This window comes from Symphalangus syndactylus, chromosome 2 (genome assembly GCF_028878055.3).
Source record: "Symphalangus syndactylus isolate Jambi chromosome 2, NHGRI_mSymSyn1-v2.1_pri, whole genome shotgun sequence".
NCBI classification, from domain to species: Eukaryota; Metazoa; Chordata; class Mammalia; order Primates; family Hylobatidae; genus Symphalangus; species Symphalangus syndactylus.
The window spans coordinates 107,068,195-107,084,190 of record NC_072424.2 but is presented as its reverse complement, the minus strand read 5'-3'; the positions used below and the strand labels follow the sequence as shown (position 1 = coordinate 107,084,190).

The window sequence follows — 15,996 nt, the reverse complement described above, 5'->3', positions numbered from 1 at the left end:
TAAAATGCTTAATATAGTGCCTGGCAAATGGCAGGTTCTCAGTCAAGGTGAGCCTTTAAATAAAATTACTATTATGATGAACCCTGAGTGGTAAAACGGACTTTAGAGAATGCCTGGAATTTGAGGGTGATTGAAATTGCTTAGTTATGCCCAGGAACTGACTCTGCTTGGTGGGGCTGAATTTAGGTCACTAACTATGAGAGACTGTGATGTCTAAATAGTTCCTAATGTGGACCCAGATTATTTGTATAAATTCTTCATGATAGTAGTGAAAATCCACATATAAAAGGCCTGTGTGCTGCAAAAAATTCCATTTTGGATCCAGTAAAATCCAGGCCTGTTCACTGGCAACTGTCCCCAGAAGCTATAAGTATCTTTTAGGGACCAAGGTATCCAAGGGAAGTCCTTTCACAGTTCCTGCATTGGTTTGTTTTGCCTGATCTCTTCAGCAGAATTTTATATACTTTGTGAAATAAGAGCCTAATCTAAATTTATAGTGAGTGTATAGATTCCTTTCACCAATATGCAAATTATCTGAGATTATGCAATGATCAGGCTTAGGTCATTTATCATGCATTTCTCTCTCTTTCTTTTCTTTTTTTCTTTTTCTTTTTTTTTGAAATACACAAATCCATGATGTGGATTAGTCTAAATTATATTTCCCAGGGAAGTAACTAAAGGAAGCAAAATTAACTCTTGTACAATACAGCTACTAAACTGAATGTTTACTTATTCTAAGTAATAGGGGAAAGTTTATTTTCTGTAGTCAGTACTATATTAACAACAAGCACTGCAGACATTTCTCTTACTACATCTAAATTCTCTTGCTAGAACCAAGCTGCCTCCCTTACTCTCACCCCCAGGCCTTATACAATTCCACCATGATCACATGTGCTAAAACAGGTCCTGCAGATCAAACACGCCAGGTGAATCCATTTTTTGGTCTCTCGCACTAATTTAGCTTAAGGATACAGAAGTATATTAAAAGGAGAATTGAGAATAAGTCAGAATTACATCCTCACTTGTGTCTTATTTTATCTCATTTCAAAACTAGGAGTAGAAGTAGAAACTGAATCCCGGGAAAGGCCAAGATCATAGAATCATGGCATATTTTTCCATAAATGGAGAAATTTTAGAAGAAGAGAAAAGATGAAAAGTCTAAAGATACTCTGTGTAATAATTCTTAGAGTTAGCTTAATGAAAGGTGAAGAGAAAACATTCCTAGAAGTAAGTGGAAATCACTAATGCTTAAGAGCAGTATATGGAAAATCTATACAGCATAATTATAAGATAATTAATTGTGCTTTAGAAAAAGGGTCTAGATATGAAAAAAATCCTATAATTTAATAATTTTTTCTGGAAGAAAAATTGCTATTATTTAAAAAGAATATAAACACTTCCAGTCCAGCAACTGAACTAAATACCATGTATAACCCCTGCAAATACATTTCCTTGTGGGGCAAGAATAAAGCAAATAGGCATTACAAAACTGGTGTAGCTTTGTAACTGGAGGATTGGCCCTTTTGTTACTGTCGCATGGGACAAGTGGAGGTTAGAAACCCACATATGTGACAGGGAAAAGATGACTTAAGATTTCTAATGATAAATGTATTCAAAAGTATTGATCATCAACAATAAATGAAAACTTAAAGCCATTGTTGTTGATGGGCAGAATGCCAATTCTCTTTAAGAGAAATGTTCCCCAAATAATCCCATTATATTATCTATCCCAGATTTTAATGTGCTATTGTTTAATTTTTGTGCTTAACATTAATATGATCTTTTAATTTCAAGTTTGCTTCTGGATAATTAATAAAAGTGATGATTAATAATTCAAGGACTGTTTCATGTTTACATTAAGAATAGCTATATATTATCTAGTTAATTATGTACATGTTAATAATTTATTTAACTTGAAAGCAATATTATAAAATACTTGGATAGTCTACTTCTTTAATTATCATTAAAATACCTCATTATACTTGGGAAGAATGAGTGTGTATATACTATCAACTAAATATGACAATATAAATGTATTTGACAGTACATTTAATCTCTCCCCTCTCAGCTACCTTCACATTTATTTTCAGTGTAATACATTTTCATTAAAGATGGTTAAAATACAAAGAAAAAATGATTTTAAAATCTATTTTCCCAAATAACACCCAGTCTTAACTTTTTGGTGTATTTTTTAATCCAGCCTTAGCTTCTGAGGTTAACTCTTATAAAACTAGAACATAAACAAAAATTCTTCTATTTAAGATACTATTAAGATTTAGACTCAAACAATATGCTAAAACAAGAAATATTGACATGCACAAATACTATTAAAATAGGTAAATGTTGAAATAAAAGGTGCTAAAATAAATTTCCTTGAGGAAAAGAATACTATAGAACAGCACTCCTTCCTTCAATTTATAAATAATCTATTTTGGATTTGAATATATGCAAGATCCAAGAATTATATTTAGCTACTGATTTCAATGTACTTTCAATATGGCACTACCGAATCCAGAATCAGTAAGAAAAAAGAGAGACAGCAAGAGAGCAAACTGCTCTCCACTTATTGTACATGAGTAAAAATACTTGACTTCATTGTTACTGCTTATGGGTTTTGTAGTTCAAGAGAAAATTATGAAGCAGTATGCCCATGGATTTTCATAAAAGCTGGGAAAAGAAACGTCAGTTGTCATTCAAGGCTTAAAGTATCTGTCCAGTCGATTACAAATTTAGGAGGATTCTAAATTTTTTAATATACTCAGATCTTTAATCTGTCACAAAGGCAATGCCAACTTGAGGCAAAACTGGAAACCCTGAGATGGACAAATCAAATAAAATGCCTCCAGGAGCTTCACTGTAGGTCTTTCAATGAACTGACTAAAGCACACTGAGGATTTTCTCAGCTGTTCTTGGCTCAGCAGGATGGACACGAAATCAGCAGGTGAACAGCAGAAGGTGGATAGATAGTGTCAGAAAGAATGAAGAGTAGAACTAACTATTGCAAAAAAAAAAAAAAAAAAAGGCGGGTGGGGAGAGTCAGTCTTTCTCATTGGAAATGAGACAGAACTAGAATCAAGGCCTCCAAAACTAACAGCAAACTTAGTATACGTACAAACACACTCCCAGCCCTCGCGTGCATGCCAGCGCTTGCAGCCATCACACTTCCTTCCCATGGCTCCGGGTCGGCACGTGCAGAATCCTGTGACAGGGTCACAGGGCACAGGCAGTGAGCCATAGGGATCACACTCACATTCTTGGCAGGAGCCTCCAGGGCTGCTTGGACTGCCAGTATAGCCAGGGGCACACCTGAATTGAAACAGTGACAAAGCAAAAGAGGTTAATAGCAAGTCATGTCTCCACATTGTTATGTGTGGTCTTTTGTTTTGATGAAACAAAACTGATAGCAACAGTCCATACATTAGTTAACTTTTCCTGTAAAAGGTCAGATAGTAAATAGCAGGCTTTGCAGGACATAGGAAAAATCAAGATTATGCCATGAAAAAGAAATAAAATTCTAAAGCATTCTGCTGTTGTTGTTGATGGAATTGAAAACATAATAATAATAATGTCAAATTACTTTGTAATATCAGGCTACTAATGAGAAGAATTGGATTCTTCCTGAGGTTTGAAATTATCCTTCATCTGTGTTATAATTTAGTGCCTCCTGTCATCAAATTGATTGTAAATGCTGACCTGTAACAACAGTTCTTAATTGAGTGCCATACAGAATCAGAAATGGGCCAAATTTGGCCTGTGGGTGATAGTTTGTCTGTGACTGCTCTAGATCATAAACTTTTTTGTTAAGTCCTCTTGTATAATTAGAGATGAATGCAATTCTATATTGACTTCTGGGCTTCCCTATACTCATGAATTTCAGATCTCAAAATAACCAAATAATACAACCCATTAATTTTACTAATGAGGCAAAAGAGGCAAGTTAAGTGGCAATAGGCTACTCAGATTTTGTTTAATTTTATTCATCTTTTCATTTTACCATGTCTTCCTCAAGATAGATTTTTCATGTGTATCTGTGGAAGTGGGTTAATGATACGCAAACAAAATATACAACACTGATTTGGAAAATCAGAAAGAGAATCCAACTGGATGAACCCTAAATGCAGTCCATTAATTGACTCTTCCACCTATCTATGCATCCATTCACCTAAGTGTATTTCACTCCGGGTTATGACACTGGAAGTTTGGTAACTTTACACAATGCTAGCAGGGCCATACATTCTGGTTTGCCCAGGACAATTTCCTATTACCTGTTGTTCTGGCTTAATTGCCAAAAACACTTCCTGTTTATAATATAGTGTCCCAGATTGGACAACAAGTTTTATATATGGTCAGTGTAAATATAACCAACAGTTAGAATTTTTGTTTAACAGGCAAGTATGTGAGGAAGTTGAGAGACAGTAGGGGATTGGAGCCAAAAGCTATAAATACTGGTGAGATAATCATAGACCATCTTTAGCTGCCTGAGACTGTGAAATCTGCATGGCTGACTGTGAAAGTTAATTCACCCTGTGCTGGTTAGAAAACGCAAAACATGAAGAAAACGATTTGTGACATTAGGCTTTTATACATTTATGTTTTTGATTATTTTTTTCAATGAAAGATTACAAATACTGAAAGTAGCATTTAAGTAAGTCCACTTAAATGGCTTCTTAACATTTATAGGTAAAATAATTGTATTCCAAGCAGATTCAGATTGATTAAATGTTCAAAGAGTTTATTACAAGAGCATTGAAAATACAGTATGGGGAGAAGTTTCTATATTACAGGGATACTCAAGAAATTTAAGCACTTTTAGACCTAACCTGATCAGTCTGGGCAGGTCAAAAGATGATTTAAATGATTTAAGAAGCTCTCAGCACTGGAACAAATTTATTTGGAAGGTTACAATAAAAATTTAACCAAGAACTTTGGTTTAATATAGCTGAATAAAGCAATTTTTCAGAGAAATATAACCTGATCATTTATATGTTAGAGATGATGAATGCAAAGCTATAACAATGTTTGAGGACTGGAAAAACAATTTAAGTCACTCACATTTGATACTGTATGGACCTGCTCATCTCTATGCTATACAAACTGACAGCTTTTATCGATTAAATACTACTGGATATTAAAAAATAAATTTTCTGTAATCATTCTGCTTTAACACAATAATTGTTATTTTAGTGTGCCCTTCTAGCCTTTTCTATACACATGCTTTTGTAGAAAATGGTAACTACAGTGTATAAATGTAGCTATACTATAATTTTTTTTTTTCATGAATTACTGTAGATAATCTTTTTCGTGTCCAGCAATGCTTTTAGTCACCATCCTACTGGTGTTTAAAGGTACAGGAAATAAATATTAGTCTAACAACGAATACCAAAACTCACTGGTGGGTATTAACAAGTATGTACTTGTATCACCTATATCTATATCCAAAAGATGTACATATCTTCAGAACAAATGGAAATATTTTTAGATTTGGTGTTGCTGTGAGTTATTTAATTGCTGCTAATTTCTGTTGGCATGGAAATTGTGAATCCACTGTTTTATATATATGCAAATATTGGATACTGTGTTTAGAGTTACCACATATGGATTTATTTAGAAATATATTTTACAAATGTATAAAAATTGCATTGGGATTTATAAAGCTTAAGCTTAATTATTTAGTTACATATTGCCATGATTAATACAGCTGTTGCTGGTTATATAAAACAAGACTCTTAAGTGGGTGCAGATAATTAGTATTAGTTTATATTTACAAAGAAGCTTATCATTTAAGTGTTCCTAGGAGAATCTAGCAATGGAGTGGGTGAAGCAGGACGTGGAAAAGAAAAACTCTAATCAAGGGTGTGATTTCAGGTGATGTCCCAGTCTTAGCCTGATTCCATGGAGTGCTCTGGAGCATAAAATAAGATCTCAAAACTTGTTCCACTTAGGGGCCAAAGAGCTGGACTTTTGTACTCTCACACTGGTTAGTCATGGGCCACTGCAGGAAGGTAGGGTAAGCACTCAGGCCTTTCTGCTTCTTCTGTTGGAGAGAAGGATTCAGTGTAGGTGCCTAGGCAGGGCACCAACAGTGTCCTTTACACACTTATTGTCACAATATTAGTGTAAAGTAGGTGGCCTATCAATGATTCCTGAGATTATAGATGAGGAAAATGGAATGTAGCTAGACTGTTGGAATTGAGCAAAGTCTATGGATCTTTATAAAACTTTTATACTGCTATCAATTATGCTAAAATTATCATATGTGTATAATGTTCGTAGTTAACATTAGTAACTCTTTGTTATATTAAAGATAATACCTAAAATGTACCAAAAGTGGTGGTGACAAGTTTGAATATCCAGGATACTGATCTTACAGAAAATACGTATCTGGAAGATATTAATTGCAACTTTTCTAGACAGCCAGTTTGGAATTGTACTCCTTAATTTACCATTTGGATTACATTGAGAATTCAATTTAACAGCTGTATACATGCATTATGAGATTTCATAAGCAATATGGTAAGAGAAAACATTTAAATAATATTGTTTGCCCATTGAAAAGGAAAACTGAATAACAAATAATTTATTACCTGGGTACTAATTAAAAATTCTTGATATTATTATATTTTGAGTTACGTATACACTTGCTGGTGTAGTGCCATAGTGTTCAGAACAATGACGTGAATGCAGTTACTTCCAGACAATATTTTCCAGTGCATTAAAATAAGAAAAGTGTAGCCAGTTTTTTATTAGTAGTAACTACTGCTAAACTTTTGAAAATGGATTTATTCTTATAAAATTATATATTTACATATAAAATTATATATATATACATATATGTACTAAAGCATAAGTTAGACAATTGTGAAATAGTTTGGAATCTTTGATAAAGTCTAAACATACGGTGGAAATAAACTTTCTTTGGACAAATTCTAAGATACACAAGTGGTTTTGAAAGTATTATAATTTAAACTACTAAAGGATATGCAAATATTGAAGTTCTTCAAATAATGAATGTTTTCCTTTTGTGACCCTTTACCATATAATCCCTACATATCATTACTCTGTACGTTTCATGGCTGTTGGTACCTTTCACAGTACTGGCCTTCATATCCCCGTGGACAAGCCATGCAGCGGTAGTCATCAAGGCCTTCTGCGACACAAGAGGGGCTGAAACTGAATCAGAAAGAAAAGGATTGCAAAAAAAGTACAAAATAGTATTCCTATCCATTATCAAGGTTATTGGGACATACTTTTAAGTAGCGATAAATACCATCTTTATAATTATTGCTGAAGTTCTTACTTAAAGCTAGGACATCACAATGAAAAACCATTAATAATAGTAAACAAATGTATATTGTTTGGTTTATGATGGATTAAAAATGCATCACACAAAGCATGTTAATATTCTGGAATTTAATAATGATGTGACAGCCATGAATATACTAAACATCCAGCAAAATTGTCCTATTGTTCACTAATCAAAAGAAAAATCTGACTAGAATTTATGCAGTGTCTGATAGTGGAATAGCTACTACTTAATATCTTTTAGGTTAAAAAAGGGGATAAAAATCTATATAATTTTTTTTTCTTGAAAACTCAGCCCAAATGGCCACTGAATAAATGTTTCACTTGGAATAAAATAATATCTTTTCTAACTTACATCCAGATTTCAAACTACATTTTACTTTGAACACAAAGTAATGTGATTTAGTGTGAGGAAAGAAAGGAAAGCTTTTTCTATGAAAATGACTATTTTATGGTATTTTCTAATAATTAGGTCTTATATAACTTCCCCAATGTTTTTACTACAATGCTGGTAGACCACGGCCAGTCTGTCTTGCTCCAGGATTTCTGATGATCTTATTCCATTAAAAAAAAGACTCCACAAGACTTGAAAACTAAACTATATTAGCATGTAGTTTTGGGTTGTTACAAACTTCTCTCAGCTGCATTCCCATTAGATAAAACTGAGTGATGCATTGGAAACTTGGAAATTAAAAACATGTATCCGTGGCAGAACGACAATGCTGCACACACCATTTTTCTTTTTGCTGCTTCACTAAATCAGTTGATGCAGAACGCAATAAGGTGTATAGGCCAGGCCCACAGCTCCTTTTGGTCAGGTGCCATTAGGACCTAATGTTAACTGTCTTCTAATGCGTTACATCAATAGTACATGAAAGAGTAATAGGGTCTAACTTTTGCAAAATATGTGAACAAATTGATCTACTACTCACAAACTCATCATCCAACAAATTTATTTTTGCCTTCACAAAAAATAAACTTATAACTGACACACTCTGCCAAATTTTTAGCTCATTTAAAGCCTGATACTGAGTGCATCTGTGCATGTGCACTCACGCACATGCATGCATATGCGCACACACACACACACACACTCTTATACATATATGGGCTCTAAGAAAGATTTTAGACATCTCAAGTGAAACTCTAAAGAGCCAGTATGATTACATTTCTTTATAGTAAAATAATGAAATGTCAATAAAAAATAATAAAGTGTTTACTGTATAGAAATGTAGTAATTCTTGAATAGTTGATATAATTTTTTTCAAATTATGATATTATGGTGGATTGCACTGTTTCCTTGTATCACATAAAAAGTCTTCTGGAGGGAGTAGGGATTCCATCTCACTTGAAGCTTGAGTTTATTCTTTCTGTTCACAACTCCCTAATCTGCTCTCAATTCTCATTTCGCCTGCAGGGCTACTCAGAAATCCTTGTGCTTTTCTCATGGTGACCATCTTTTACATTTCCCATGGCTGCTAATTCCAAATTCCCCTCAACAGAATTTTTAAAATTTGCAGAGCCTGCTCTCTGTGTCATCTCCTATGGACACTGCAGAGATAAATAGGCTTCCTGGAAACCATTTCCTTCTGGTTTTTGTCCCAGTTCATTGGTTGTTCCTTTTCAGTTTCCTTTGTTGGATCTATCGCATGTCCTTGATCTCTTAACGTGCTTCACAATTCAGTTTTCTGATTTCTGCTCCCTTCTCCTCTCTCCTCTAAATGATCTCACTTAGTCCTAAGGGCTTTAAATATTGTGCCTACCTTCACAGATCTAAAAGTAAGTTTCTCCCCCTCCAAAAATACACCAGACCTTTCCCTAATTTTCCCCATCCCAGTCAACAGCCACTCCATGTTTCCATTTGCTCTGCCAAAAACCATGGTGTCAACCATGTCTCCTCTCTCACACTCCACTAATCTCCTATCTGCAAATGCTGCTGGTGCTTCCATCAATAACACCACTGGATTATCCTGTACAAAGCCACCTCTTGCCACTGGAAGATTTTTAGCCTTCAGGACATTTAGATATTCATTAGAGCTTTGCTGACTTCATCTCCTAGCGCCCTCTTCTCATTCACTCTGTTCCAACCACCCTGGCCTCCTGTTGTCTGCCAAGCATGGGCCTGTCTCAGGGCCAGTGCAGTGACTTTTTTCTCTGAGGGGACTGTTCTTCCTGCAGGTATTCACATGGCTAACACCATTCAAATTTCTACACAAGTCTCATCTGTTTGTGAAAATCATTGACCACTTCATCTAAAATCATACTTTCATCACTCTAAGTTCCTTGAGGCTCCTTTATTTCTCCTGGTAGTACTTGTCATTACCTTATATTACATTATATATCTATTTCTTTATCTTACTTTCTTATAAAAAATATAAGCTCCAGAAGGCTAGGAAACACGGGCCTTGGTTCACTTATATATTCCCAGTGTGAAGAGCCATGCCTAGCATTGAGTTGGGCCCTCATTAACTTTTTCTTGAATAAAGAAATAAATAAAACATTATGTTTACCTTCAAATAATTTACAATTCTGTGTGAGAGACACATATGTACACATATAGGACAGGACACATATCTTTTATCTTTTATTCATAGTGTTGGGATGAAGTATATGCTTAGTAAATGTTCATCTCCTGAAAGAATGATTGAAATCATTCTGTATAGTAAAATGTGTTAGTTGTATATAAAATGTACAAAATAAATGCTGAGCTATGGATAGGTTTTGTGGCAGAGGTAGGGTTTGAAAAATGCCTTTAAAAATATATTAGATTTCACAGGGATTGTCTCAGGGAGTAGCAAGAGCAGACTGCTAACGATGTCTAGATAAGCGCAAGAAATGCCAAACTTGGCATTATATAGAATGGAGTTGAGGGCATGGAGCCTGGAAAGGTAGTCAGATTACAGAGGGTTTCTAATGCTCAAAGAGTCTGATCTTTCCTTGGGAAGGCACTGGAAACTTCTAAGGGTGTGTGAGCCCTGCCACTCTGTCATAAGAGTTAAATTTCTACCATATTTGTTTTGGTAAGAGATAATGAGGACTTGAACTAATGCCGTGGAAATGAGTCAGTAATCACTCATCATGCCTCCATATTTCTCACTGACTGCACAGATTGAAGTCATAAATTGAGATATCTCAGCCTCCTCCATCTATTCCTCAGAATCTGTTTTTATGTCTTGGGGAGAAGTGCCTCTTTTCTTTGCCCTGGCTGGTTTCTTTGCTTCACATTCTAATTCTTCTCTTCTCACCATTTATAGTTCTTCACTTTGTTAATTAGCCTAATATGTCCCAAGCTTTAGATGGTGATATAAGTGACTCATGAAATCCATTTAGTAGGTTTTGGCTAAAATTTTTTTTCTAAAAATGTAAAATAACAAAATTAAATAAATGGCATGGTGTATAATACATATATTTAGATATCTACACACACAAGTTTTTGTGTGTTTCTGGCTTATGATATAAAAAATGTTTCTTACAGTGGTTGCAATCAATAAAGTTTGAAAGCCACTGAACTTGCCATTTTAATTTAGTATTTTGATTCTTTCAGGGTCTTTTGCATAAAAATTTACTCAAATTATACAAATCATATAAAACAACAATGAAACAAAAATGAAAACACACCCTGTTATTGATCCTGCTAACCAATCAGGGTAGTATTCTATCATTTTATTCTTGAAATTTCTTAAAACTGTAAATTCAAATTCTGCTTTCATTATTGATGGTCAAAATTCATCAATGACTCTTATAGTGTAACCACAGGACCAACCAAAACTGGGCCTACCCTGTTGATAACAAAATGTCAAGTTACTTTTAGGTATAACAGAGCCAAAAGCTGCAAGTCATGTAGCCCAGCCATGCTCAATAGAAAAATTTTGACCTCTAACAACACCAGGAACCAACTATTCCTCCCCTTGAACCAACAAGACAGGGACAAAATTAAAACCTGAACATTGGAACTCCTTCAGAAATGAGGGGTCCATTGGCCCAGAAGATCCAGGGCTAAAATCTGCGTCAATATACCTTACTGGAAGTGATCAAATTTGAAGCCCTCCAATCAGATTTTGCCAAGCCAGCAATTCTAAATCCTTCGCCTTGCCTTCTGATCCCTTGCAACTTTCCCCATATCCCAAATCAGGGAGACAGATTTGAACCTGACTCTTGCCGCCTTGCTGACCAATTTTGCAATAAAGCCTTTCTTTACTCCAAAGCCAGTGCCAACCTTATTGGCTCCTATGTGCTTCAGGCAGCAAGCCCATTTATTTGCTCAATTACAATAGTCAATTGCCACCATATTCATTGGGTCTCCCTTGTGAGAGCAGCAATTGATGCTGTTCACTGCTCTTCCCTCCCTTGGTGTCAATGGCAGTGCCGCCTGGGTTCCCTCTCTTCTGACTGCTCCTGCCTTGACTGTTCTTTTTCTCCTTTCCCAACATAAAGTCCTGTCTTTCGTTTTTTCTATATACTCGCCTTGGATAACATTAGCCTGGGAAATCTTATCCAACTTTAATTCACTTATTAACATATCTCTTCCTTCATCTGCTCCTGCAATTTTCAGATTTCCATTTCCTGCAGCTATTTGCATATTTCCATTCAGACAGATATGTTCTATCAATCTGAACCTATTTGAAACGTAAATTATCTTTCTTCTCTAACGGCTCTCTCCTGGTTTCTCCATTTCAGTTAATAGCACCACCATTTTTGGGGACAACCTGCCTAAAAACCTGTCTTCACCTTCTGCCCGGATCCTCACCCCTCACATCTAATTAGTTTTCAAATCTGTAGAGTTGTGTTAAACCATTTTCTCACATTCATTCCTTTGTCTCCATTCTTGTTACTATTACCTACTTCTGGTTCTAATTATCTTTTGCCCACACTAGTATACTAGCCTTTTAATTGGTCTCTATGCTTTTCTCATTTGCCTGTTTCAATTCATTATACTCAATTCTATGATAATAGTTTTCCTAAAATGTGGCTATAATCGTATTAACCTTTTTTTCAAAATAAAAACTTGTAGTGTTTCCTTATTACATAGAAAATTAAATAACTATTTCTTAGACTCGTATTTAAGGATTTCTACAATATGGTCTTTATTCTCCCATTCATTTTCATCTGTGATCATGAAATTGTATCTGAATGCCATGTTCCAAATTCTGTTACTTATTAGGTTTTGCACACGCCTTGTATTTTCTAAGCATTTGCGCATATAATTTCCTACTATTCCCACCAGTGAAAATCCTTACATTAATTGTTTAAGATCCATTATACATGCTACTATGCCTTTTCATATGTTCTTGAAGCTTCCAATATTAAGTGTGGTGTTTTGTGCCTTTGAATTTTCTTTACATTTAAGTTGACACCCCTTAACACACAGGTTTTACAGTGAGCTCCTCCAAAAAATGGCATGCTTCTCTTGTATATCTCCTGTAGCTTTTATTATAGTGTACTCACCAGGGAATTATCAATTAATTACTAAATTTTTCTAATCCAAATGGCTTACTTTTTAAAACAATTAAATAAGTCGGGGCATCAAGGAGAAATTAGGGAAAGAGAGACAAAAATAATATTATTTTTCATACGCCTACTATTTGGTCCCTGGATGAACAATAAGACCATGTATATCATCCTCTTCAATATCCAGCTTACCTAAAAATTTACATTTGACACCCTGTAAAAGGCTTGTGATTCCAGCCAACAAAAAAGAGGAGCTTTCAGAGGAAAAGGAGATGATTTACAGGAAATGTTTTCAGAATGCATACAAAGCCGAAGATGAAGAAGAAAGTGAGTAGGTACAGGTGCAAAGATCACGTTGTCCGAATTGCTCTGTGGCTGTTTAACACTCAAGATAAAGTGTCCAGAATTCTAATTCTGAACAAACTGCCATACATTATTTTCAAAAGCAAATTCTTAGAGTAAAACTACCCTGCCTTACTGAAGTCTATAAATCACTTAACAGAAAGTGCAGGTAGTCTGGGCAAAAAGGTAAATGAAAACACCTAGGGTTTTCATCAATATATAAACCAGTACAGAATGTTCAGACAGCACTGAAATAAGATATTCTAGCTTTTGTTTCTTCTTAGGGCTGTGTTTCCATGGTACCAAGCTCAGACCATCTTAAGAAAAAGGAGGCTGTGATTCCGGGAGATGACTTTTTCTGGAGCGTAACAATAAGTCACCTGCTTTAATTGTACAATTTTTCAATGTTTTCTTGATAATTGTTTCCCAATCTTGAGTTAAACACATAAAATAAATGGAAATAGCCACAAAAATTATATAATATGCACCCGAACAATCCTTCACAGCTGATATTATGGGCAGAGCTATATGCAAACATTAGACTGGTATGTTTATGAAACCATGCATATTTGTATATATATATCACTTGTTTTATAAACATATCTTACATTAATATTGGTACTTAAATTTTAATTAATAAGTATTATATACTTGGAACAGAGTTTCAAAGGAAAAATGAACCATAGAGCATTATATACTCACTTTTGTCATGTTTTTATATCATTAAAAATATCTCTATCTTAAATTGAGATTTTTGTCTACATGGAAAAAATAGCCAAATCATAGACAGCCCATGTGCTAGACAGATGGCATTTCTGATTGGGAAATATGGTTATATTTCTCAATCTCACTTGTTACTGGAAGAAATCAGAGGGCAGGCACATTGCTGACAGTCATTTGGCAATCCCTTGACAATTCCATAGTATCCAAGAGCACATCGTTCACAGAAGTCACCAGCAGTGTGATGTTGACAATTCTGTAAAGGAAAAGGGAGAAGAAGTTTGTTTTTAATTTAGTGAGAGTTAGAATGTAATTTATCATACAGTCCCTAGCTATGAATGTGTGTCTATGAACACATATACTTTCTTACACACACACACACACACACACACACACTCACTTTATCACTGACAGAGAACTCAGTCTTTGATATATTTTTAAAGAAGCTCTTTGATTTGAGAAACTAATACTGTGCTATTGTAGCTACACTGACAATAAGAGTTGCTATTCTCTTTTCCCTGAATCAATCTCTATGTAAATTTTTCTCCTACTCTAAATTGGGGAATAGACTTCAAGAGTCTCTAAAATTTATTATTTCTTCTAGGCATTTATGTTTCTTCATATCCCAGGTTTTAGCTCTATGAGATGTTAGAAAAAGATGCTACAAATACTGTGGCCTTGGCACATGCCCACTAGTGGGCTTTCTGAAACCACCTCAAGGTGGAGAGCATAGATGTAGGTGGTTCTTCATAAATACAGAGGAGTCAGTCTAAAACTAGCAATCTCAGATCAATATCTTCTTTCTTATGCTTGCAAAATGAGAGACATTGGGGTGATATCCTTTAACACCTTTCCACAAAGAAATGAGAATAGCTTCAGAATAGTGTGTAAATAGCTTCAAATTAAAATTTTCATGAAGCAGAATTATATTTAACACAATAATCAATTATGCAATAAGGAGTTAGGAAGAGCTACATGGAATGCACTGAAACAGGCAATGAAAGAATATCCTACCTTCTAGAAATTTACTTCCACCACAGATATTGCCATGGAATTAATGTTTGTTTAAAACTTCTATTAACTCCTTTTGAGAGTTTATGCTATTTCTTGCAGTGAAACTATGACATTGCCACAGTGAATTTTAGACCATTTATTTTTTTACATTTTTGGTGTTATATTTGAAAATATATTGTGACATTTACAGATTTTATAACAATGTGAAATGAATCCGGTTTTCCAATATGAAAAGGTACAAGTCTTTTCTTCCTTCTTTTTCTTTTTCTTTTTTTTTTTGAGACAGAGCTCTGTCGCCCAGGCTGGAGTGCAGTGGCACCATCTTGGCTCACTGCAACCTCTGCCTCTTGAGTAAAGGGATTCTCCTGCCTCATCCTCCCGAGTAGGTGGTACTACAAGCACATGCCACCACGCCCAGCTAATATTTTGTATTTTTAGTAGAGATGGGGTTTCACCATGTTGGCCAGGTTGGTCTTGAACTCCTGACCTCAGGTGATCCACCCACCTCAGCCTCCCAACGTGCCCAGCCAATCTCAAATCTTCTACTTCTACACCTCACCCTTGGTCAATGATGGACCCCTATTTTAAGAGATAAGAAAGCTCTCATTTGGATGCTCCCTTGGTTTCCTGGCAAACAATTCAGTATCTTGCCACATTATTTTCCATCCCTTTGACATTTGTTTCCGTCCTTTGTCTGAAGCTACTCCACTCCTAAATTGGTTTCCTTTCCTCCTGCCTCCCCATTTTCTCCAGCATCTTTATTCCCTCCTTTGTAGGCTCATTCTCATTAATACTTGAAATTGGTCAAGCCTTTCCTGTCTTAAAAAAAAAAATCTGTGAGGTCTCAAATTGCTTGACGATTTCTATCCTATTTTTGATAAGCTTTTAAAAAGACATTGTTTACGTTCCTGGTCTCTACTTCTCCATCTCCCATTCACCCTTTAAACAGGTTTCTGGTTTCACCATTAAACATAATACCAGGATGACCCATAAGATCTTTGTTGCTAAAGCAAAACTTACAATCATCAGGCCTCATGATATGTAAGTTTTCTGTAGCCATTGATATTTCTGGATCCTCTTCCCATGGTTTCTTTCTTTCCTTTTTTTTAAATTTTTTCTTTTTGAGACAGTCTCGCTCTGTAGTCAGGCTAGAGAGCAGTGGCACGATCT

General features: G+C 35.1%; 1 protein-coding gene across 2 annotated transcripts in view; it reads right to left on the bottom strand.

Annotated features, from left to right (window-relative positions):
• LAMA2 (laminin subunit alpha 2) overlaps positions 1-15,996 on the bottom strand; it is a 625,547-nt gene that overhangs the window by 159,482 nt on the left and 450,069 nt on the right. For both annotated transcript variants that reach the window (XM_055263701.2, XM_055263709.2), the window contains exons 30-32: positions 13,944-14,068; positions 7,084-7,170; positions 3,113-3,306 (exon numbers count right to left, since the gene is read on the bottom strand). In XM_055263701.2, the coding sequence (XP_055119676.2) occupies positions 3,113-3,306; positions 7,084-7,170; positions 13,944-14,068 (406 nt within the window). The remainder of the gene's footprint in view (positions 1-3,112; positions 3,307-7,083; positions 7,171-13,943; positions 14,069-15,996) is intronic.